The sequence below is a fragment of the Callorhinus ursinus genome, unplaced genomic scaffold (assembly GCF_003265705.2).
Source record: "Callorhinus ursinus isolate GAN/ISIS: 27379988/994484 unplaced genomic scaffold, GSC_fseal_2.0 scaffold12, whole genome shotgun sequence".
Classification (NCBI taxonomy): Eukaryota; Metazoa; Chordata; class Mammalia; order Carnivora; family Otariidae; genus Callorhinus; species Callorhinus ursinus.
The window spans coordinates 31,422,643-31,449,838 of NW_027397074.1; the positions used below are offsets into that span (position 1 = coordinate 31,422,643).

General features: G+C 33.8%; 1 protein-coding gene across 9 annotated transcripts in view; it reads right to left on the bottom strand.

Moving 5' to 3' along the window:
- Nucleotides 1-27,196, bottom strand: part of DGKB (diacylglycerol kinase beta) — a 710,493-nt gene that overhangs the window by 174,457 nt on the left and 508,840 nt on the right. For all 9 annotated transcript variants that reach the window (XM_025873283.2, XM_025873279.2, XM_025873282.2 and 6 more), the window contains 2 exons: nt 13,198-13,288; nt 3,213-3,408 (listed from right to left, as the gene is read on the bottom strand). In XM_025873283.2, the coding sequence (XP_025729068.1) occupies nt 3,213-3,408; nt 13,198-13,288 (287 nt within the window). The remainder of the gene's footprint in view (nt 1-3,212; nt 3,409-13,197; nt 13,289-27,196) is intronic.

Here is a 27,196-nt window from a genome sequence, read left to right on the forward strand (position 1 = left end):
GCCTAGATTTACTTCAGTGGAGGGGGAAGCAAAGATAAACTCGGCAACAGAAAGTCGTGGGCAAGATTGAGGATGAAGGCCAGGAGTACTGAACAGCTACTTGGCCTACTTTATAATTGTGCTTAAAGACCATGCCAATTATATAAAACACACTTATTTGTATTTCCAAAAGCAAAAATGAAACAAAACACAAAGACAAACCCACAAAGAAAATATCTACGGAATCAGATGAGTCTGAATATGTTTCAGAATGGCATCCACCTGTTCTAGAATATTCTGCTAGAACAGTAATGTAATTAAAAGAATTACTTATAATTTTGGTCAACTTGAGTTAAATCAAGCATAACATTTCCAACCAGTGAAATTATTAACTGACAATACTCTGATCTTATGCTGTGAGTATCCTCAAAGACTGCAAACAAATTAATTGTGCAGGAGTCCCAGATAATGTACAGCATAATACAGTTGAGGATTTAATGCTCCAAAATGTGATCCTGTACCTTTGGTCTATGACATGTCTTTAAATTGAAAAAAAGTGTAAACCTATTTCTTAATTTAAATGCTTCTACTAAATAAAATAATTTATCTTTATTATAAAATTCTAGATATGTATGCCTCCCCTACTCTCTGTCCCCCACCAAAAACTTTCTAAAGTTGATGGAAATAAGCATCCACTTCAATACAGTAAAAGTTTAGTTTAAACTTCAAATTTTTTGCAGCAGCATATCAGAAAAGTTGTTTGTTAATATATCAAGAAAGTACTTCCTGAAAAGGAAATTATATTAAGTTTTTTATTTGTTTATATATTTTCTAAGAGTGAAAAATATATTAACGTGAGTCTGGGCTAAAGAAACGTGTTGAACTAGAATTGTATTTTTCATAATTCATTCTAAAGTCAATACTTATAATCATTTTATGTAAATTTGAAAATATATTTAGATTTAAAATACTGATTGACTCTCACATTTAGTACTATTGTTTTTGTGTCAAGATATTGAAGACAAAATCAAGTGATAGAAATATGTACCATTTAGGAAAGGGATCTATGCAGATATTTTAAATAGTAAATTTTACTTCTTGACTAGTAAGTATAACATTTACCATTAAGAGAATAGATTTGCAATCAAATCTTAGAAGCATTTTGAGATACGTCTGGCTATTTTGTTGCCAAATATATCAATATGAAAAAAATCTACATAAAATTAATAAAAAGGAAATACTGGTTAATATAGTCTATTTTTTATATTCAGCTGATAAGGTCATTTTTAATGATGAAATTGTCCTCATCTTGAAATAAAACAACACTCAAAATACTAGTATCGTCGGCTTCAAGAGAGGCAACAAAATGTTGAACCAAATCAGTTATGAACATACTTCTGTTATTGCTCATACAATGATCTTCAAACAAAAACTCTGATTTCTACGCTTTTTCCCTACCTTTGTACTGAGAAAAAAATGTATTCATGTCACAAACCCTATAGGTTCCCACTTTCTCCTTCGCCAAATTTATGGAGACTTAGCCCTAATAGTTCCACAACATTAAATAAGAAGACAAAATGGGAAGAGAGGTCTTTTTGTACAGTTATAGGCAATGACAGTCTATGACAATACTTCTGGCTGATTTGTCTGTGCTTTATTTCAAATGTGTATTACTGAAAAAAGCATACAGAGAGGGGCATGAGTGAGGCCAGCAAATAGCAAGCCTGTAGTAAGCACCATAGGGGTTATATAGACACTTGTCCTGGTTGAGCATAATCATGGAGTCTTATAAACTTCAATAGCTCAATAGGCAAACATAGTTGGCAGCTGAACATTGACAATAAATCAGATTTATATATGGATTATCAACATGCAAAGGATATGCCAAGTATTGGCATGTAGTGACCACATTAAAAAATTTAAAATTGTTATAGACATATATAAAACTTTTTTAATTATATGGACTATATTACTCTGTTTTATTAATCTCCTTAGAAAGCTATTAATCTTACATTTAAATATAAATACAATATTAATGTCAATAACCCCTATGAAATAATAATTATATCTAACACTCTACATTTTAAAATCCTCCATGTTTCCATATAGTTATATTCATTCTGAGTATGAAGCATTTTAATTAAGTTGGTATAAATTTGCTTGTACTAAATTACATGACTCTTCAGAATTTACCTCTTTAGGATTACCTATATATTTAAGGGGCTTCAAAAGCTTCTGTCATTGACAGGTTGTAATAAGCACTTCTTTCAAGAGAATAACAACTAATACTTTCTCTGCCAATCTTTGTCACACTCATAGTCACTATATCCCATATAACAGAAGTAACTGCTGGCTACCAGAACTTGAATCAGATACCTGAAGACCCTGAAAGATAAAGCTGTGTCCTACCACCATCAAGCCTACCAACCATCTTCACATTTTTTTGTTATTTATTTTTTAAATATATTTATTTTATTATTTTTCTTGGGCCCATAAAGGGGCCAACCTCTCCATATTCTGCCTTTGCTACACCGACCTGGCCAAGATGCTTTCTTGGCTATCTGAACGGCATCAATAGTATTAATTAGGTAGATTCTGGAATACACAAAAACTATTGGGGCATGACTGCTTATTAGAATACTACCAATTTGAGATCTCTGTCTATAAAATCTATCGACAAGAATTAGTTGTCATGTCCGAGCGTGACCTACATTACAGTGAAATTGAAAATTCTGATGCACAGCTATTCTCTCCCCTTTTGCTAGTCTTTTTTGATCTGTTTCCCAGGTCTCCTCATTGTTGTTATAAAATTTCTGGAAAAATAGCCGCAGATAACCAAAATTTTTTGTAGGGTATTTAAACATGTCATTCTACGTGGTTCTTAGAACAACAGCTTAATGTAAGAGAGCTTTGATGTCTTAGCCTGAGTGAACACAGCCGAAGACTAAAAAATCTTGCAACACAACATCGGAAAGCCTTAACGAGGCCCTTGTTACAACAATGCAAACATCCTGACCAAGATGATTACATTTCAGAACTTAATGTGCAATTTATCCTACATTATTATCCACTAACTACCCACACGTATTCTGTTTTCTGTGGGAAGGAGAATAAACAGAATGAAATCCAAAGAAGGAGAATAATGGGAAAAAAACCCATGAAAAATATAGCCAGTTTATATACGATTTTAGAATATATTATGATATATTTTAATTAAATATAAGAAAACTTACCCTGACTTGCAAACTTCAATTCTTTCGCATCTGTGAGTGTGGTCCTTTTGTCAGACCCTTTTTTCTCTATTCGGCGATGGCTTCGTCTTTTCTTAGACTCTCCCCAAAGATTGGATCCACCATGCATGCTTGGTATATTCAAAATAGCAATTCCTTCCAGGGAGATGTTTATTAAATCTATTTGTACTCCATCACACTGATCAGTGAAAAGAGAAAAAAAAAAACAGAAACAGTAAGATATTTGATCTTTTTTCCTTGATTTCCTCTTTTGCATTTCCTTATCTTTCAACAGGAGTTTTTAAGTCCAAAATCCTGCCATATTTAAATAAAACTTTTAAGAACACTTAAATCACTACTCTAAATGTCAATATAAAGGATAAAGCAGCCACGAACATTAATCAGTTATCATTTAAACATGTCTTTAAACATGATCAAATTAAATCATCAGTCTATCTCTGTTTACAGAAAACCACTGGGAAGGACACACATTAGCGTCTGCATAACCAGCTACAAATTTCCCATGTGTTACAAAAGAGGTTGAGTCTAAGAAGTCTGGTCAATGTTCAGGCAGAAATTTTAATGATGCTGCCTAGTTAGAACACACCGCAAGCCACTATTGGGACAAAGTAAGGAAATAGAATTCATAATTCGTGGTATCTCTTGTTTGGGCAGAGAAAGAAGTGGCTTAATACACTTTGGGGGAAAAAATAAAGTAAAAAACACCAGTTCAAAGAGACCCGAATGACATCAGAGTGGCCAAGGATGGTTTCTTGTACTAGATTAAGTTCCAAGCACAGTGTTACAGGCAATAAGAGGCACTGTTGTCTAAACGAATATGGAGGACCAGTGAGCCTGAGTGAGAGAAATGCCAAGAACAGCAGAAGCAATGTCCAACCCACCCTTACTCTATAGCTGTAACGATAGATCGAGAAAGGAAAATAATCAGCCAGATTTTTTGTTTGTTTGTTTGCCTGGTGACAAAACACCCTTTGATTGTGAAAAATATGAAACTTGGTAACAGACAATGCTTTGTGATATTCAGAGTGGCCACTTTTTAATCTTTTGATTTTTCTGTCCATTTCCACTGATGGACATGCGTGAAGAGTGCAAGGCCATGCTGTATTTTTGGAATTATTACTTATTTATTCATTTGCTTTGAGGTTTCTAAAGTGGTACTTATTATAAATGCATCCCAGATATCGTTCTCCCTTTGTCAGTTGTAAGTAAGCTGATAGGAGAAGAGATGCAAATTTATAACTCTTTGTTTTGCAGAGAACTTTGTTAGGGATATGCATTTCCTAGACTGAAGTATATTTGCGGTGGGACTGTTATTTGCCACATCTTATTTCAGAAACAAAACAAAACACTGATACTGACTTCATCTTTCTCTTTCTCATGGCAATGATGATTTTTGAACCTAGAAGAGATAATGCTCCACCAAAATGAAAAAAACAAACAAAAAACAAACAAAAAACCGCTTTTTCCACATTTGTCTCTTCGTACTGAATCTAATACTGCATCTTGTTCACTAAAATATAAAAACTGTGAAATAAAGCAACACGTCTTGAGTCTACTTGGCAGGGCAAGAAACAAATTCTAGAGAAGGTGCCAAGTTTTCATTCAATTTGTTTCAAAAGGGGTGAAACCGAGGTCTGGATGATGCCTTTTTTTCCCCCTAGAAACAAGCGATTTTGTTCCTCCTTTTCATGTATTAAATTAAGATGATTTCTTTTTACTAAAGAATTCTGCTCATGTGTATACTCACTTACCGCTATATATTCTAGATAAACAGATATTAATTTCATAATTAAAAGTAATCTTGTGTAAATACCCTGCAGGCCTCAATGAATCAAACACATACTGTGTGTCAGGCCTCCCACTGTCTTCAAGTGGAATGTACTGGCTGGATAATTAGATAGTACATATTTTTTAACCTTATTTGCATGCATATTATATCTTTTGCACACTGACAAGCAGCAGTAACAACAAAAGTCAGATTACCACAGGGAATTCCCACAAAGAAGTCTTCATTCCTTATAATTTGCAGCCTAAATTAAAATAATTTGATCTTTGACAAGGATGAAATGTCAAGCAGAAGGGGGTCCTCTACAAGCCACGGCCTGTGGCTTCTGAAATCTGCCTAATTTATGTCAGTCACTTCTTAATACATATTTAAGTATTACACGAAAAAGATGATAAATATGCAATCTGACACCTTTGGTATTTCCCTGCTGTTAATTTATAAAGGTCTGGCTTTCCCCAAACTGACTAAAATCATTTAAATAACAGAAGAATTGTGAAATAAGCTAGAGTTAGGGCCTGGCTTCCATTTTCACTCAATATTGAACACAGCAGGTAGTACACTAAGACAATTATTTGACTAGGCCTTAGAACCCCACTGTGACAAGTTACTTTCAGAATTAGTGAAGGAGTATTCCTTTGTTCATCTGTAGCAAAGAAGAGCAGTTGCAAATAGGCTTTTTGTTTTAATTGAACCAGGGGAGTTCCATGTGACAGCTGAAAAATATCAGCGTATACTATTATTCATGTTTTCACTCTTCAGAGTCTTATCACGTGTAGTTTCAAGGAAACGGAGTGAGCAGCTTTTCAGAAAAATGAAAAAAAAAAAAAAAAAACCCTCAAGTTCCCAAAGAAGGACTGATGAACACTGAAGTTCCTAGGAGAGCAGGACAACGTCCTTACATAAATTGCTATTTATTAATGATTTGTTTCCACTAGTTCTTGACCCCAGGTTACCTTCCTCTGTTTGCTTTAACATTATGTTCATTAGTCTGGAAAATTTTGAAGCTAGCTCTGATGGAGACCAGGAATTGTAGCATACCAATTGAGTGCATGGAAATAAAAACTGAGGTGAAGGAACAAGTTACAATACTTGGTTAGATAATATTTTCATCCGCTTTGAAAATTTATGATTTTTAAAAAGGTAGCTACGGAGGAAAAGAATATAAAAGCTTAAAAGCTAACAGCCTTGGTTAGTCAATAAATCCTGAATATTTTTATTCTGTAGAAAAAAGGTCATTAACATATAGTAAGTACTATGGGAGCTATTTGCAGAGTGCAATTCTGCGAGGCCATTGTCCATTCTTTTCAGTTTTAAAATGGAAGATCTTATTCCAGAGACAAATTTACTTAAAAGAAACGAAGATGATTTAAATTTTTCTGCCAATGTATTTTAATCCTCATTTATAAGCATACTTTGTACCATACTATACAGAGGTGTTAAAGACAAATTTTTTTTAAAATAAGTGTATTATTTCAGATTCAGTTAACATGTCATTTGATAGAAAAATTCACAATTGTGAGGAACTTTGGACAGCTGTAAGTACGGATAAATTTGATGAGATACAATTAATGATACACCATAAATATTTTTTTCCATAATGAGTTTAATTCTATGCCCAGGTCAGATAAAAATCATACCTAATTGCATTTAATCAAATGTAAAAACATTGCTTTGTTCATTGTATAAAATAGCATGGAGTAAAATGACTCACATAAGTCCAATTTTTAAGAGTTTCTGCAAATTCATATGTAATTCATAAGACAAGATTATGTACGTGTTTGCAGAAAACAACAGCGGCAAATCTACAAATTAAAATACACATGTACACGTTAATGGCCGAACAGTGTCTCTTCTGATATCTGAGGGCTGTGGTACTCCGTAAGTTTGATGTTTTTTGAAATGCATTTTATAAGTTTTATCTACAAAACACAGTGTGATACAGGGCCTCGGGACATGCCTTTTAGGTCAGTTTACTATTAGTTGGCAGTCCAGTGGTGGTGATGGAAGTGTTGATTGTGGGTAATCACAAGACAGGTCTCAGAGCAGAATGGAAGCTGGTAGGTCAGCAAGAGGAAGATGAAAGCAAACCCGGAAAAGAGGAAAATTTGAGGCCTGTACCATGCAGGCACACACACAGTTGCTCAACATGTTGATAATAATAAAATACTGCTGGCTCAAGATATCCAGTATTAGCCTTAAATATTAGCAAAAAACCAGTCTAGTTTTACATGTTTTCCTCTTTTAGTAGATTCTGTGAAAGCTAAAAACTATTGCTGGGATATTAGAATTCTTACCAGAAATTATCTTATTAAAAATAACTTCTGGTAAACACAGAAGAGAATATTCACCTTTTGGTCATTCGCCCCCTTTTTCCTTGTTTCATTTCTTCCTCATTCTACTAAGAAAAATTATGATGTTTTATCTTAATAAAATAACACTGTGCCCCACCCCCACTAAATTTCTTACTCTTTTCTGGAATAAGGAGTTATTTTTTATGTTTTGGATTAATGAGCTCAACTTTTGTTTTTAGTGACCATCTTTGTTGAGGTCCACGTTTTCACTCTTTTCATTATTGTTTCTACAATTTCACTGGCCAAAAAAAAAAAAAAAAATCACCCAGTAAGCTTTAGAAGAGAGGATAGATCTTTTAAGTGTTCTTATCACTCACACACACACACACACACACACACACACACGTGTGCACACACACACAAAGGGCATGTGATAGATATAATGATGTCACTGATTGTGATGATGGTTTCATGGGTACATACTTATACTCAAACTCATCAAGTTGTATACATTAAATATGTACAGCCCTTTGTACGTCAACCATGCCTCAATAAAACGGTTTAAAAAAATATCCATTCACAGTTTCACTTCTCCAGCCCCAGACTGTGGTTTGGTGTGGCGAAGACCAGGCTCAGGTACTCTAAATATGTGTTGAAAGAGCATCCAGGGTAATTGTGATATGTGGGGCAGAGAATGAGCTATGAAAGTCTGCCCCATTGCCTTTAGAAGCTCTGTATTTTCCAGATTACCGGGTAATAACAATCTTAACCGTAGAATCCTCCTAATTTATTTTGTATCCCTGATGCTTTTTGCACTCTGTTAATTCTTGACATCATTTTGGTTTTATAGAAGTAATTAATCATTAAAACAAATCCTAGTACTTTAGAATGGATATTCTAAATCTTAAAATACACCATCCCTCCCAGTCTAAATGACAACCAAAAGACTGAAATACTTTGGAGAATGGGCTATTTTATTCTCTCATGAATTTTGCCTGGTGCATGGAACAAATTAGAAGTCTACAAACCTTATAACTTCAATTCCAGATGTTGACCTGAGATTCTTAGGTGTACATCTATGCCCCAAATAGTTTAATACAAACTTTGCTTTTAACATAGTATTTTGTAAATTTAAAGTTTTTTCTTCTATTAAGTTATCTTTTGTAACAAATTTAGAAGATTACTGAAATTTTTAATTTTGAAAATTTCAACTTTGTTAATCTCTTTCACACCATATATATGTATGCATATTATGAATATGTTATATATATCATATATATCTTGCCATATATATGTATATACATTATTATTATACGTATATATAATTTCCAATTTATTTGTTTCCTTAGATTTAAACATTTTGGCAGCAATACGATTCTTGTTACTCTTAAGTTATTAAATAAAATGCTCATCTGCTTATCTCTATAGTGGAGATATTTTAGAATCTCTCTAACTGATAGGATTTTGACAAAGACTTAAATCAGATAATGTATATACATTGCTTATACCAAAAATCAGGTATAATTAATAAGAGCTAAAACATTAGCTATTATTATTATCAACTATTATCCCATGATACTCAAATTTTTCCAAATATTCACCCCCTTGGAAAAAGTTTCCTATATGAAAGAGGAAAGTGTAATAAAGGGTCACACAGCAAATAGCTTGTTTTGAAGAAGCTGCTAATAAAACATATATCTTTTTTGAGGTACTCTCGTACTTTTATCCTCTGTTATATATTTTCAAATCATTGTTGGCATAATTTTAGGCCAAGTAGGGAGCAACAGCAAACAGAATCAAATTTCCAAATTGATGTTTTTGTTATATCTAATTATAAAGCAACCTTGAGGGTAAAAAGGCATATTTTGCTAATATGATAGACTGGATTCATTAAAAAGTGAGGGGAGAAGCAGGTTTTGCATTACGATCTATACACAAACACACATACACCTCCCCAAGTTTTAGAATTGAGATAAATATGTAACATTATAACAGTATTTTCAAGATATGCAACAATAAAGTGGGGAAGGCACAGTGCTGGTTCTAATTTATAAATGCTAATGCAATGGGCACCAGAATAAGCCAGCAAATGCAGAGCTGGGAAGCCAGACTTGGAGGGCTTATAGAAGCATGACCCCAGGAAGAATAACTTTCTCTAGTTGTCCAGATTTCTTGGAGAAGATTCTAAATAGTTTTTCTATAAAATGTAAAAAGCTCTGTGGAACAAAACCACTCAATTTATCATTATAATTTTTTTTTTTTTAAAGAGAGAGACAGAGAGCATGTGTGCGTGCAGGAAGACGGGGAGGGGCAGAGGGAGAAAGAGAGAGAGACTCTTACACAGGCTCCATGGACAGCATGAAGCCTGACCCGGGGCTAGATTCACAACCCTGAGATGACCTGAGCCAGAATCAAGAGTCATACACTTAACTGACTGAGCCACCCAGGAGCCCCATAGCTTGTTATTTTCATTCAAATGTCCTTGGTTATATTTCCTTAATCATTTTTTAAAAATTTTTTGACATACATATTATACTCTAGATCTAGACTTTATTTTTTTAGAGTAGCTTAAGGTTCACTGCAGAATTGAAGGGAAGGTACAGAGATTTCCCATCTACCCCCTGCCTCCCTCGACATGCACATTCTCCCCATTTATCAACATCCCCAACTGAGTGGTGCATTTATTACAATGGATGAACCTACATTGACACATCACAGTCACCTAAAGTCCACGGTTTACGTTAGGGTTCACTCTTGCCATTTATTCTTTGGGTTTGAACAAATGTATAATGAGATTTATCCACCATCATTGTATTTTACAGAGTATTATAACTGCCCTAAGATGCTCTTTGCTCTGCTTATTCATCCGGCCCTCCCACTACAACCCCTAGACACCAGTGATCTTTTTAGTGTCTTACAGTTTTACCTTTTCCAGAATGTCATATGTTGGTATCATACAGTATGCAGCTCTTTCAAATTGGTTTCTTTCACTTAGGAAAACATATTTTAGTTTCCTCCACATCTTTTCAAGGCTTGACAGCTCATTTCTTTTTAGCACTAAATAATATTCCATTGTCTGGAAGTACCATAGTTTATTTCTCTACTCACCTACTGAAGGACCTTTTGTTTGCGTCAAAAAATTTTGGCAATTATTAAACTGTTATAAACATCCATGTTCAGGTTTTTGCGTTGACATAAGTTTCCAGCTCCTTTGGGTAATACCAAGGAACATGACTTCTGGATCATATGACAAGAGTAAGCTCAGTCTTGTAACAAACCACCAAACTGTCTTCCAGAGTGGCTGTACCATTTTGCATTCCCACCAGCAATAAATGAGAGTTCCTGTTGCTCTACATCATTACCAGCATTTGGTGTTTTCAGGAATTTAATAGGTACAGAATTGTATCTCATTATTGTTTTAATTTGCATTTCTTTGATGACATGATGTGGAGCATCATTTCATGTTTATTTGCCATCTGTATATCTTTTTTGGTGATGTATCTTTAAGTCATTGGCCCATTTTTTTCAATGGGGTTGTTTATTTCCATATTAAGTGTTTAAGAGTCTGTGTATTTTGGATTAACAGTCTCTTATCAGACATACCTTTGCAATTATTTTCTGTTTGTGGCTTGTTTTCTCATTCTCTTGACATTGCCTTTGACAGAGCAGAAGTTTTTTAATTTCAGTGAAGTCCAGCTTATCAATTATTTTTTCCACTGATCGTGCCTTTGGTGTTGTGTCTAAAAAGGCATCACCATACCCAAGGCCATTTAGGTTTCCTCCTATGTTCTCTTCTAGAAATTTTACAGTTGCGCATTTCACATTTAGGTCTGTGATCCAACTTGAGCTCATTTTTGTTAAAGGTGAATTCATTTTTTTAGATTTTTTGTTGCTGTTGCACAAATATCCAGTTGTTCCATCACCATTATTTAAAAAAAAAGACCTCCTTTACTCCACTGCATCGTCTGTCTTACTTTGTCAAAGACAGCTGAGTGCATTTGTGGGTTGGGTCTATTGCTAGATTCTCTATTCTGCTCCACTGATCGATTCATCTGTTCTCTAACCAACACTGCACTGTCTTGATTATGGTAGCTTTATAGTAAGAGTTGGAGTCAGGTAGTATCAGCCCTCCAGCTTGGTTCTCCTTAAACATTGCGTTGGCCATTCTGGGTCTTTTGACTCTCTATATAAACTTTAGAAACAGTTTATTGATACACACACACACACACACACACACACACACACACACACACACACATATTGCTGGGATTTTGACTGAGATTGTTTTGAATCAATTGATCAAGGTGGGTAGAACTGACATCTTGACAATACTGAGATTTCCTATCCATGGAACATCCATTTCTCCTAGTTCAACTTTTTTTTTCAATCTGTATTCAGTGGTAGGATGAGGTAAGGAGAGGTGCAAGAGGTTTCAGAGTATCCACCCTACATTCAACCAGAGGCCATACTTTTTTTTTCATTTTTGCCTTCTGCTACAGATTGTCTTTGAGCATAGGTTTCTGAAGGTAAGAAAGGATCAAAATCCACTATATTAAGAATTTTTTAAAGTAATGATTTTTGAAGGTAAAGGGATATTTTTATTTTTTTATAAATGTATATGCATATATATAATTACCTAAATATATCACTCTCTACAGATGTACATAAATATATACATATATAAATCTTGATGAATACTAATCACAGAAAGTCCATGCTGAGCCCAATTCCTTCATCTTTTGTGATTATATTCCTTTTCGGAGTCATGATCTGATTCAGTCAAGAAGGGTATTTTCCATTCCAAGATCATCAATTCTACTTCTACTTCAATTTATCCACCAAAAATTCCAAAAATGTTACATTTTGAAATAGTGTCACTTTTGCTCTCATTATCATTTAACAGTAAATTAGGAAGCTAGAATAATGAAAAACTTAGCCAGGCCTTTATGATCTTATGGGTCCATAACTACTTTTGTTTACCAAACTTATTACCTGAGTATGTGCGGCTAATGATTTAGGTCTCATGACCATAGTAGACAAGTTATGCATTTATTTTTAAAATGAAAAGTGTTGAAGCCAATATTTCACAAATCATATCAGCTAGTCATTAGGTGTTCTAGTTTCATAATTCTATTCCTTTGGTTTGTCTTTGCCACTCATCAAAATATAACTTTTCCTTTTTCTTTACCCCCTAAAATCTCTCAATAAAACTAAGTCATTTTCTATTATAACCCATCTCCAAAAATTTTAGTCGTACCGTACCTATATTTTTTGGTAGACCTGTTTGCTCCAAATCTTTTCAAAGTGTGTCTTTTCTTGCTGTCTTTGCTCTCTCTTTTTGGCTTTTCCACTTCCTATAAATGTAATGGGGAAATGGCAACCTCAGGAACTGAGAAAAATCTAGTTAATGAATGGGAATGGAAGGAAAAAGTATTTTTTTAACCTTTATTCATGAAAGTAAGTACAATTTTTGCAAACTGTGTTTTAGAGGTTATAAGATATTGAGACCTGAAAATAAGGGTTGGTTGTTTTTTTTTTTTGTATGTATCTTGCAATTTTTTTTCTTTCTTATCAAATACTTTCCTTTATTTTACATTTTTCTATCCACACTATGCCTAGTAACTTCTCCACTGAGTTCTAAACTTCTCTATTGTTCCACCTCTCATCCTTTAATACTGTACTAAAAGAACTCCTACTCAAAACTTAACTTTATACTAATAATTCAGAGTGCTATTCTACCAACAAGTGACAGAAATGAAATTTTAGAATTGTGAGTTAAAGCTATGTGGATTGCTCAAAGCGTAACTCCTTACATGGGCTGTCAAAAACATATTGATAAACAAACTCAAGTAATTTCATTGTATTACAAAATATAATTAATTTTTCTTACTTCTATTTCTACAGATTCATGTAGCTTCTTGCAGGTGGCTGAGAAAGTTTCAGATGTGCCAAACTCAAAATACCAAAATTTGTTCTTCATTCTGAAAGAGGAAAGGAAGAAGCAGCTTAGGCAATTATCAATAACAGAAGGGATTTTTTTAAAATTAAGTAGCCCTGTCTTGTATTATAAGTCATAAAAAAGGTTTGAGGACATATAACATTCATAATGTAATAGATGGTCACATAATTTTCAAAGCTTAAATGTTGGTGTCAAACTATATGATTGCCCCTGAGGGAATTACAGGAATGTGTTGATCTGACAGATTCAAGTATACCTTTGACTTTTCTATGTATTGGTTGCTCAGATTTTAAAATACGATTTTAGTGCTTATAAATCTTAGCTTGATCTTAGACAACTTGATTTAGACCTGCCACTCTATAATCATAAAGAGAAAAAACAATTGGGCTTTTTATGAGAAAAATGAGATTAAGCTAACTATGTTAAATTTTTCTTGATAGTCATGTACTCATTAGAAATTGGCATGATTGGATAGCATATTAAAAAGAAACAAATCGTAGTTATCCATTAAGCTAAAATTTAGTAACTTTGGGATAACTATTCATTATTTTTTAAGATAGTATCCACCTTTCTATGAATAATAGTGGGAAATTATGATACAATATACAAGAACTAAAGAAGTGGTAATAGTATTTTATCAATATAACAAGAGTTACAAAGAAAGTATGGTTTAAAATATTTCAGTATCAAAATTTATTTTCTCCCATGACCCAAAACCATCTCTTTCTTCGTGCCTGGTAAATAAATTTATGATCATTTAATGTAATTTTACAAGGACTGACTAAGTTTTTATAGTACCCAATACTGGATTTAAAAGTTCATTCTCATGAAAAAAATGCAGTTCTTAATTATACATATTTTAACAAGGTGTTATGCCCTCAAGTAGAAGAAAATACAGGTAAAAGGAGATACATGTTTTCACATATACAGGCAAAACAAAAATTTTTGTCATATTCAAATCTACCTCTCATATTATATTCTTTTTGACTTAGAAATATTGATAATGTGCTTTTCACATTACAACCTAAAACATTTCAGCAATTAAAAATACATTTGGCAAGGACCTTGCTATTTAATTCAGCCCTATTATTTGTTAGGGAAAACAATATGGAACCTAATTCAGTGTTCATTATTACACTGTGTTGAATAGAGTTCTGTGATATGAAACTACAAATTATAAAAGTAATCTCATTTACCTAGACATGTTCAGTAACACAGCCTCGTCCAAGATCTTATTTCCTTACAAGATTTCCACTAGCCATTCTTGTATCAGTTGCCTTACCTGTGCCAGTAATCTGAAAATTTCCTATTCCTAGGATTCTGGTACTATGAACCCTCATTCTTTTCTAGAGAATATTTTCCTTGAGTTATGACCTGAGTTCATATATCTGAGTAGTTAAAAATAGATGATAGCTAATTTGATAGAACAGGGGCAAACATTTAACATCAAGATCTGTGGGCCTAAGCCTACATGCAAATTTATATTAATGCAAATATCTGCTTCAGAGAATATATATAATTTTACAAATTTATTCACTGACTGAAGTTACAAAAATTAAAAATATTTTCCTATTGACTCATCATTCTGATGAAAACATGTTATTCAGTAATTGAGAGAGAAATAGTCGTCATATGCAGTAGTTTTGAGACAACCTTAGAATAATAATAAGCAGATGTTTTATGACTGTTTGGAATTGTCTTTCTACATTCAGCAAGTTTTCTGGTAACATTTTTGCATTAGCATTTTATCCAGACCTTCCTGGATTCATTTACTCATCCATTCATTCATTCAACAAATATTTAGCAAGGACAGCAACTTCCATATGCTACTGTAATAAGTTCTAAATATATAAATATGAATACAATTATCTTTGTCTCCAAGGAACTCAGAATGTTGTAAGATGATGGGCATATAAGTTCATTAAAAAGTTAATGCTCTACAAAAATATGAGCCAAATGTTATGGGGAAACATTTCAGTGTGTCAACTACTTTTACCTGGGAGGGTCCAGAGAGCTTTAGAAGAGAAGGTGACATTTGATTTGGTTAAGTCAAAGGAGGCAAACGAAGAAAGACAAGTTCTGGGCAGTTTTAGGAGTGCAGAATGACTTAAGAGAATGCTGGGTATGAGCTAACAAGGGTCTGTTTCAGAACGTGTATGTCAAGTTAAGGGGTTTGGACCTGATATTCTAGATTAATAGGATGCTGACAGAAGTTTATTACCAGTCAAGTGACATGGCCAGTTCTGTTATATGAGCAACAAGTTTAGCAGAAATGAGTAAGAGGGCTAAAATGTTGAATGCTAGTAGTGTGAACAGAAATGTGGCTGTTGGAATAATACAAATGAAGTATCACTGAAGGCCTCAACCAAGTGGGGAGGGAAATGGAGAAGAGAGGCTCAATCCAAGGAGCGTAAGTGAGGTAGCACCGATAGGAATCTAATCGTATTACTAGATTGTACTAATTTCTGCCATACCCAAGTTATTTCTAAGTGTACATGTGGGAATATCAGAGCATTACTCCAGCAAAAGAAGGGCTTTGGGTTTATATTATGACAGGTTCTATCAGGGATATAATGAATACTGTATTGCAGTTTGAATATATAAATATATATATATATATATGTGTGTATGCACACACACAGACACACAGACATATGCACACAGACACATATACACACAAGACTTCTTATTGCACATAAATGATTACTCCCTATTTTTTTCCACTCTACCCATCAAAATTCTTCATAGCTTGATTAGGATGATGGGGAGCTTGTATCAGCTAACCAAAATATACCAACTTTAGTAAATACATCACAAAAAAAGAAATTCTGAGAATTTACATTCAGCCTTTACTCACCGTATTAGTTAGCATTACTGCTCATGTGCAAAAGCTGCTTTAAATTCTCCATTATTACAACCGTTTTATGTTTCACTTAGATAAATATATGGAGGTAATAAAAAACACATAGCATCAGATTCCACATGACAAATTAAGAGCTGTTAAATTTTATTTTTTCAACCAAACTGGTCTTTAGGTTGTAGAAATGCAAAAAAGCACATTTAAACATGTATGCTATTTATTTTTATGGCTCACATTAGAAAATGATCCAAATAATTCAAACTCAAATTTGTCAAAGAGAACCTATAGCTTTGGACTTTAAGAGTAAGATATCTGGATGTTTGACACACTATGAAATAGCCACACCAAAGTCAAATTTATTGTATTCTTAGACAGGTTTTGTGATTGTAGGTATGATGACAAATCTCCTACAAAAAAGTTATTCATACTATTATAATTTTAATTAATATATTAAATCCTATTTCAATGAATTTAATTGTAAGTCTACAAGTTTCTTTTTAATATTTAAAGTGCTTGGTTACCAGATGTTCAGGTAAAAATTCAGAAAAAAATTAGCGCACATTTATCAAGATTTTCTTACTAATAGTAGCTTTGCCTCTTTTACATATCCTCAGGGAAATGTAAATGATCAGAAATTTTATTCAAGCAAAGAATCATTCTCATCATTATGAAATTTAGGTAACATTTAGTTTTCTAAGTTCTGAACTTTCAAATAGGTAATTTAATTTCTAGCAATATACTTTCCTTGGAATTTTTCTTCCTGGTATACATGTCTTTTGATCTGGTTTTAGTCTGCTAAGTATTGTAAATGCAGCAAACATAAAACAAACAAACGGAACATGAATTGGCTAGTACATTTCCCAAAAAGAATAACAAAGAGCCTAATTAGATATTAAGCTCATTTCTAATGAAGATGCAACATTCAGAGAGGGGTCAAACTGCCTCATTTATCTTGCTGTAGAAAGCTCAAAAGTCATAAACACACAGAAAGTTTTAATTCAGTGAAATTACTCTTAAAGGTCAACTTTTTTTTCTCAGAAATGTCTTGCTTTTATTTTTATTATATTATAAATACATATAAAATTACTAATATATTACTACTTAATATGTATAAAACTAAAAAGCCTTCTATTAGACACCTGAATCCCCTTTTCAAGTCCCTTTAACTAAGCTATTCTATCTACATTATATGGATAACATGCTCATCAGAGTAGAAAATAAAACCCTTTTGATCATTGCTTTTCATATGAAAGTAAACACACAAGGTCTTAAGTAGCTTAGGGTTAAGAAGGATTTAAAACCAATACACTTTTCTAATCATTAAGGATGTTTCAAAAATCTCATCTTTTTCATTAGCTTTCTTTCACTTTTGTCCTGTTACGAAAGTATTTCAACAGTTAACTTCAAATCTGGTTTGAAAATTATTGTCTCGTGGAGAACAAGGTTTCTAACAACTCTCTAACTTTAATGGTAAAATTCAGTCTCCCAATTCTATGGAATAAGCTAGGAGCAGAGCAGGAATTGTAAACTTGTCTAACAATGTCCGTGACAAGAGCTGCAGTACTCGTGGCTCACAGCGATAGGGTCAGTGTTGAAAGTGGGACATTTATGTCATAGAATCTATTCACTTTTATTTGTTTTCACTCTCAAAAGGCATTACACATAACATTGGTTATAAGGTTACTCATTTATTCCGAAACGTAGTGAGGTATTATGTTTAAAAAGACACCACAAGCCGAGTAGTAGCCCACCCCACCCCCCAGTGGAAAAAGCACTCACGGGGTAGGGTGGGGGACAGTAGGGGCCAGTAGGGGTGGGTAGGGGCCAGTAGGGGCGGCCGGACAGCAGGGTGGCAGGGCAGCAGGGCCGCGTTAGGGCCACAACTGACCATAGGTTAACAGAGGGGTAATGGCTGGGGACACCTGCAGTTTATCACCTCTTGAAATCGGTCAACTGTCATCTGTATGGACTAGAGTAATAGGCATTTGTTAAGAATGAACACCATACCCAAGCAAATGAAATGAGCAACTTCTTTTTTTTTTCTTTATTCCTTTTCTTTTCTTCTTTCTTTCTCTTTCTTTTCCTTTTTTCTTTTGATTGGTAACTATACCTACACTAATAAATGGTTGTGAAAAAATAAATGGTTCAAAGTTTGAGATTTTGGAATGAGTGGCAACTTTTACTCCAGTTTATAAAAAAATCATAGTATCAAAGATTTAAGTATAGGGCGCCTGGGTGGCTCAGATGGTTAAGCGTCTGCCTTCGGCTCAGGTCATGATCCCAGGGTCCTGGGATCGAGTCCCGCATCGGGCTCCCTGCTCCTTGGGAGCCTGCTTCTCCCTCTGCTTCTCTCTCTCTCTCTCTTTCTCTCCCCCTCTGTTGCTCATGAATAAATAAATAAAATATTAAAAAAGATTTAAGTATATAAAGATTTATATTTCTTATAGAAATTTCAAACATGGGGTGCCTGGGTGGCTCAGTCGGTTAGGCATCTGCCTTCAGCTCAGGTCGTGATCCCAGTGTCCTGGGATCAAGTCCCACGCTTCTCCCTCTCCCTCTCCCTCTGCCTGCAGCTCCCCTTGCTTGTGCTCTTTCTCTCTGTCAAATAAATAAATAAAATCTTTAAAAAAATAAAATTAAAAAAAGAAATTTGAAACTATAATTTTATGGCAATTACTACCCATAAGAACATACTAGTGGCAGAGGTGACCATATATCTATATCATCAAATACTACACATTTGACTGATACCTTGAAACCCATGTTGTTGTTTTTGAAATAACAATTTATACTCTTTTCATAGCAAGTGAATAATGTTGATAATATTATTTCATGAGGAAGCATCACAGCTATAATGACTACAGTGGGGATATTTTGTATTCATACCAAAGAGAGCAAACATTTTTCATCTCTCCAAACAATAGGTAAAGATACAATTTTTTTAAATGACATATAAAAAATGCTTGTATCTAATGCTTATTCATAAGATATGCTTGGTAAGTCCCTCGAAGACAATGAAACAAGCTATAGAAACTTCAGAAAGAATCATATAATACTCCATCTTAGTTTGTAAAAAAATGATGGATATTCTAAAAATACAATTTTTAACCTGAATTACTTATATAAGTAAAGAAGTTTCTCATACAAAAGGATGCATCCAAAGATCAAAAAATTTCAGTATGATTTTTCAATTATTTTTTCATTCTCTTTATAAAAGAAAGAATATGCGGTGATATAGGAGTGATTTCATATATAAGAACTTTCTATAGTAATGCAAATCGATTATTTCTTTCCTAAATATTTTCTCTTTTTTATTAGAAATAATTAGGAGAATTACAATGGAAAAGTACAAAAGCACTACTGATGCCACATTGCAAAGTCCATACCAAAGAAGTATATATACAGAGTAAGTTCTCAAAGAGTAGTGATAAATTAATAATTATATAAAATGTAAAACTAAACCTATAAAATGTGTAAACAATGTCAAAGCATGTTTACAACAGAATATCTTTCAATAATAATTAGATCTTTACTATTAAATATTTCATAATATTAAAAGTTTCTCTAAGAAAATTGTTAGAAAGATTAAATGAAATTTGTGATAGCAATAATTGCTACTGTTATTGAGCACAGCACCATCACAGGTGAACCCAGTGAGGCTGAGAACTCATTCTCCCAACATCACATAGGAAGGAGCATAACCTAACTCAAGAAATCCTAGCTCTTTTGCCATACTGTCTCTCATTAAATACAATAATGAATGCAGCATCACCTGAAGCTTTTTTTCTAAGCCAAAAGGGAAATGTTAGAGGTCAGATAGGTCATCATTAGATGACTCCTTTGTTCATATTTCTATTTTAAAAGAACTTTTATTCCCCTCTCCTGAAATAAGCCAACTAAAGATAACAATGGAATCTAGAGCTGACTGATGGGACCCGAAGGGAGTACACTGTGGGTTTCTATGAAAGATTTTCTACTCTGGTAAAGAGACACACACAAAGTGAAAGCTTGCCCCTCCTTTCCTGTTTTTGCATGTGGTCAAGTAAGGAGGTTATAACTGGAAATGGAGCAGCCATCTTGCCAACACGAAGGAAAAGGCAAGGGAACCCAGAGATGCTAACCCAGATCCCTGAGAGAGTTAACTGCCTTATCAGCCAACTCTAAAACAGTCCATCTCTGGATTTCTACTCATGTGATATTTATAAACAAACTTTGATTTATTTTGTGTAGTCTGTTACTTGCAGCTGATGCACAGCTCATTTTTGTTTATAAGAGAATTTTCACATAAGTTATTATGAATGAGATATTTGAAAAATCTAAATGAGGTCATCTATTTGTCATACAATACTATTTTTCTAGATGTGAAATTCTATGGTAACAAATAAAGGAGTTAAGAAGGACAATTTCTATTCAGCATAATGACTCGTGCTTATCTTTTGACTAGACATGCCACTATAACTGAATTTGCTCTTGTCATTTGACTTGCTGCCCCCCCCCGAATTTTCTAAGAATTATTTCCATGTATATATATTTGAAATAATTTTGGAAAAAAACTAAAAATAAAATCCCTTTTTGAACTGTCTCCATTTGCACCTGATGCTTTTATTATATTCAATGAACTCTGTAATGACTATTAAGCAGCTAGTAAGTTCGTAAGTCTTACTTTAGCCCATATCATATATTCAATAACTTAGAAACAGAGTCACCTGGTGATATGTGAATTGATGAAATACACCAGAATATCTGAGATCACTGTAGAAATATTTAAGATACAGTAGTTTTCACTAATAAAAACAGGAATATCTAGGGCCTACCCAAAATTGATAGTTAAAATGTAATTAAGCCTTGTATGCCTCAACATAAAAGAAAGCTATGCTTTATTTATATTATTTTATTCATAATTAGAAAGTGGCTACTACACGAACACTGTCTTCAGTATGTTTAAAAACAAAAAGAGGAGGGGCACCTGGGTGGCTGAGTCGGTTAAGCGTCTGCCTTCGGCTCAGGTCATGATCCCAGGGTCCTGGGATGGAGTCCTGCATCGTTCTCCCTGCTCATCAGGGAGCCTGCTTCTACCTCTATCTCTGTCCCTCCTCCCTGCTTATGCTCTCTCTCTCTCTCTCTCAAATAAATAAATAAAATCTTTAAAAAATAAAAACAAAAATACACAAGCACTACAAATGTGAGAATTAGCATGTCTCTATACTTAACTCTATATCAGGAAAAGCTAGACTGCTCTTCTCTCTAGTGGGATAGGAACATCATTTATTCAATGTTCTGAGCACCTAATCTAGGCATGGTACTACAAAAGGCATTGGAATTACATTTGTACATAAAATAAATCTCTGCTTGCACAACACTTAATTTCTAGTCAGGAAAATATATTAAATTATTTCAAATTAATAGTTGTAAGTGTTAAAACAAAGGTTTACAGGATGCTGTAAACAGGTACACAATAAAAAGGAATAGCAAGCTGAGGGTTCGGGGTGGAGGGTGGGGCATGGGTTAGCCTGGTGATGGGTATTAAAGAGGGCACATACTGAATGGAGCACTGGGCGTTATATGCAAACAATGAATCATGGAACACTACATCAAAAACTAATGATGTAATGTATGGTGATTAACATAACATAAAAAAAAAAAAAAGGAATAACAAGACTTCTTAAGGAAGGAGATTGGTCAGGTTTTCCAAAGACTCTAACACAGTTCCTCAACCCATCCCTTTTGCCTTTTTTTTTTTTTTTAAGATTTTATTTATTTATTTGACAGAGAGAGACACAGTGAGAGAGGGAACACAAGCAGGGGGAGTGGGAGAGGGAGAAGCATGCTTCCAGCCGAGCAGGGAGCCCGATCCCGGGACCCCGGGATCATGACCTGAGCTGAAGGCAGACGCTTAACGACTGAGCCACCCAGGCGTCCCCTTTTTGCCTTGTTCTAATTCCATGACTACCAAGCAATCTGGGAGTTAATTTGGTTTTCATGGATTTTGATGTCTACGGATTTGATGTCCTGAATGATGGAACTGTATTCTAATCCCTGGTAAGGAATTACCACCCCCTCTCCTGTATTTTAAGTGATATATAGAATTTATTACTTGGTAAACGAGCAAATGAGTAAGAGCCTAATCACTTCAGAGTGCCATGATACAATTATGCTTTTGCATTTACCAAAATGAGGATGAGACTATAATCACACGTGTAAAATACTGCCCACTAGGAGGCCTGCCAGGGAGCCCAAAGAGCCTTCAGAGGCAGCAGGGACAATTCGCTGGATAAAATGAATGGAGTATGTTGAGCTAGATAGTGAAAGAATTGCTTGCTCACCCCCTCTCTTTCTGCCATCTACCAAACTGACTCTCCTTCCTTCTCTTTCACTTTTTCTGTCTCTCTGTCTCTGTCACCCTCTCTCTCTCTTTTTCTCTGTCCTATTTGCTTTTACTGAATGTTCTAAACCAATCAATTATTTAAGCACCAGTTATAAGAACATAGTGTTAAAATAGTTCAACAGATACTTAAAATGTACCTACTTAGCTCTGGGGAAATTAATTAAATGCAAAAAAGTTTCAGCAGACTTACAGTAAAGACAGTTCCCGTTTTTTGTCCTGACTCATGGACAACTCCTACAACCAGAATATAAATTGACTGGTAACTTTATACATTTAAGAACTACAAGGAGTTCGCATTATTAAATAGCTCTGTTTAATGACATTTGCTTTGCATATTAAAATATGAATGACAAATCACTAGACAAAACAGCTTCATAATACATTAGGAGTTCAACATGAGGAAAAAGATATTATACAAATATTTTTGAAAACAGATTTACTTTCCATCACTGAAAAGACCATTAATACTTCTCTATTACTACAGTCAGTATTATAGAGTAATTTTAAATTAGTAATTATGTTCATTAGAACACATTATACCTGGTTGCATTTTAATGTTTCTCTTAACCAATTTTTAGGTGTTATATTTTATAAAACTTGCAAAAATAAAGAAAAAACTTACACCTCTCTAGCTCCTTCACACATTATTTCCCTTACCTTTATTCTGTGAAGACTACTGCGGTTTCACAACTTAAAAAAAAAAAAAAAAAAAAAAAAAAAACTTCAATAAAACTTGTCTCTATTCTTTGAAAATTAGTTAAGTGTTTTACCTTTTGTTTTTCTTCACACATCAGCAGTCCTTTTCCCATTCTGTGACAAGTATAACTTTGCATTTTGAAAATGCTGTTCACCTTAAAACTTCTCTCACACTACAACTAAAAAAAATGGGACAATTCTGCTTTTTCCAGTGTTACAGAGGAGTGGTGTTACAAACACATTAATTATTGTGTATAAAAATGATATGGAAAGGAATCAGATATTTGAGTTATATTGAAAATATTGGTACTTTTAATCAAATTGAAGAATTATATAGTCTAACACCTGAGTCAGTAAATCCATTCTTACTTAGATTGCATTTTTTGTCACTGATTTATATCTTAAGGGACCCAGATGACTCCCTGAAATACCATGATCTGTTTTTGTTTATAGTAAATATGCTATAACTTATATAAAATATTCAGGCTGACTTGTACATAAACTAATTGACAGAAGTAGACTTTATAATTTGGAGATTTATCATTGTGCTGGTATATTCAAGTACATGTTGGATAATTCTAAGACATGTGAAAGAAACATTTCCTCTCTTTTTCTCTCTACTATTATCTACTATTTTATTTTAAAAATATGCCTAGCCCATACTGTTTCCTTCTATTTGAAATCATGCTCATATAAACAGATAAATGAAGATGAAATCCATTTGGAAATATTTTATAAGATAAAACTATTTTCAATTTATATGACCAATATTACCATAAACAAATCAACAAATCACCATTTTTTTTTGCTATATTAAAATACTTAGGAACAAGTTGCATTGTTTTCCAGAATTTAAATAAAAAGCATCTTCATTTTTCAACTGAGGCAGACAAAATGAGATCCTTGTCCACAAAAGTGGTACTACAATCTGAACCTAGATACAGTGTTGAAGTCATTACACTCTGAATAGTATTGGATATTTATAGTCACTCATTTAGGTTAATGACTCATTTAGAGATGTTTCCTATTCTGAACAGATTATACAGATTAGAGAGAATATCTCATTGTCATTTTGTATCCATCAATACGAAAAGAAAATTTCTTGGAGGCACTTTTTAGTGAATGGTCAAATATTCATAAAATAATAAGATTATTCATAATTATATAATATGTTTTAGTGTCGCTAAATCTCGCCAGAGTTCATTATCATGGATTCATAAAATCACATATGTGAGTAGGAACTCTACTTCCCATTCAGCTATTTCCCTAAAAATTTAGAACCTAATCATTTGAGACAGATGAAAACAAAAAGCAACTTCCTTAGGAACATGAAAGAAAAAAACAAAAAGGAATGTCTATTAGCTGCGTTCACTCATTCATTCAACAACTACTTACTGAAAATCTCTTATGTGCCAAGCACTGTTTTAGTTGCTGCAAATTCATCAATGATTAAAATAAATTTCCTATTTTCATATTGCTCATAGCCATTATTTGTCTAAATGTGAGATTAGATTGTCTACTCTCCCTTTGAATTAATAAACCACTCTCTCCAACTCTTCTCATTCTTAGAGCAGAGTATATATAAAATAAAAGCCCAAAACAAACATAACAAAATATAAACATTTTAATCAGCCAATTCCTGGACTTCGAAATTAAATGACAGTTATATTAATAATTAAAGTAGTATTTAACACAATGTAGATTATTTAATGGACACAAATTATTCCCAGTCCTGTATGTATGCCCCTATGCAGTGGAACTATGCCACTTTTCCCTTCTAGAGGTAAGTCTCTTTCTCCAACCCCTTGAACCTGGGCCTTAGGAAATTACTGTGACCAACAGAATGAAGCAGAAGTGATGGTGTGCAAGTTCCAGAGCCTAGGCCTCAAGGGGCTTGTAAATGCCACTCTCCCCCCTCTTGGAGCACTGTGCCAAGGACTCAATGCTGTGAAGAGGCCCAGGATGGAAAATGATGTGAGGAGGAAGATCCAATATACAAATTGAACCCTGCTCATCCATTGGTTTCCTGAAACTGAAGAGCTGCCCAGCCAACTCACAGAAATACAAGAAATAATAAACTGTTGTTTTAAGTCACAAAGTTTGATGTGTTGCTAAAATGAAGAAAAGACACAAAAAGATATTACATATCTTATAATGTGCTAAGCACAACACATACAAAAGTCAGTAAAACTTTCCATAGCTCTGCTTACAGTCCTTGCCCTACAGTATAGTGGAAAAGATAGGAATTTCTCAAATACACAAATATTGTGAAATTGCTATGGTAATATGAGGCAGAAGGTAAAGTAAAGATACTTCATGAGAAGTTATAATTACTGGGGGGGAAGCTCATTTCTGGCACAGGTGATTATAAGCACAAAGGCACTGTGGTAGAAAGCAGATACCTAAAACTAAATGAAAGAAGGCCGAAGAGCCTAGAAGAGACATTGTAAGATTGTACTAACATGTTAGGGGCAGGTATTTATCTGTATAGCCTATGTGTCTTATGATGAATACTGTTAGTAGCAGTGCATATATAATATTTATATTTCTTTGGTCTGTGGATGTTCTTTGATGCAATTATTGGCGTATGAACATTGAGGAAATGACAGCAAAACATGTTATAAAAAGATCACCAAAGCAATAGCTGAATTTCATTCTTCACAATCTTTGTGTATTCAAACCCTCCGAATTGAAACTAAATAAATATAATAATGGAAATGAATGAGAGAGAAATGAGCTCCAGTGATTGTGGTTGTATTTGTCTTTCAATTGAAAAACTAGACTTTTACTTTGAAGAAAAGAGTATGATAGAGCAAATCAATACAGTAATATCCAGGCAAATCAACAAGTTTCTCTTCTATTTGTTGGCTCTGTACTATGTGGTCATCAACTTTATTAATTCAGTATAATGTAGAGACTATGCAAAATTCTTAAAGTGTGATGAAATTTCCAAACTCTTACTGTTTTCACAAAAGTGTCTTGTGAAAAAGTAATGATTATTTCCAATCAGATAAAACTAGTGAAATATTTCTTTTGGAAACCAACTTTTGCTTTCCTCTCAGTTAAGAAAATACAGATTTTGCCATTAACAACCCTAAAGTTCCCTTCCTTTGCCTTCTAGACTCACAATAATATTATCGCCCAAAGTAGAGGCAAGTGACAATGAAGAGGACACATTTTGAGAGATTACTGATTTAAGCAATAACCCCTTAAAGAAAGGCAAACAAAAAGAAAAAAAAGAAAGAAAAGAAAAATTCTGAATTCTTTTTGTTACATTCAATCGTCACAATAGAGTAATTTTCTCTCATCATCCATAAATCTATCATCTTGCTAATACTTTAGTAAAATCATTTCATTGTAGCACATAATATATATTAATAAGCTACTAGACTTTTTCTAATAATCTACTTTCCTTTCCACTTTAGATTTAACAATCATATCATAATCACTGTTCTGCTTGCAAATGAATCATATGCAATAGTAAGGAAATAGCTGTGAGAGAGATGCAGCCCAGGAGAGATTTAATCATAGGAAATGGCTGACTTTTTATTTCCAATAACCATCTGCACTCATGGTAAATCAGGTGCTAATGAAGCTTAGGACCAGACTGCACAGGAGCATAAATCTCAAGAACCAAAAGTCGTGGAGCAACAGACTTCAGAAAAAAACAGAATTTGCTAAGGAAATGCACCAAGATTATCATATAGAAGGTCACCATCTGCAAATGTGTCACATAAAGGAATATATTTGGTAGTCCAAACACCACTTTATGACACTGGCTATAAACATTAAATATGTATCTTTCTTTTGAAACTTACCACTTTAAAATATTAAGAACATTTATGGGTTTCCTCCTAGACAGTCAACATCTTGAGGGTAGGGGTTATCCCTGCCAATTTCATTTTAATCTCCTTCATAGCGCCTTAGACTTATAAACACTCAATATTTAAAGAATAAATGACGGGAATAAAATTATTACTTGTAGACTT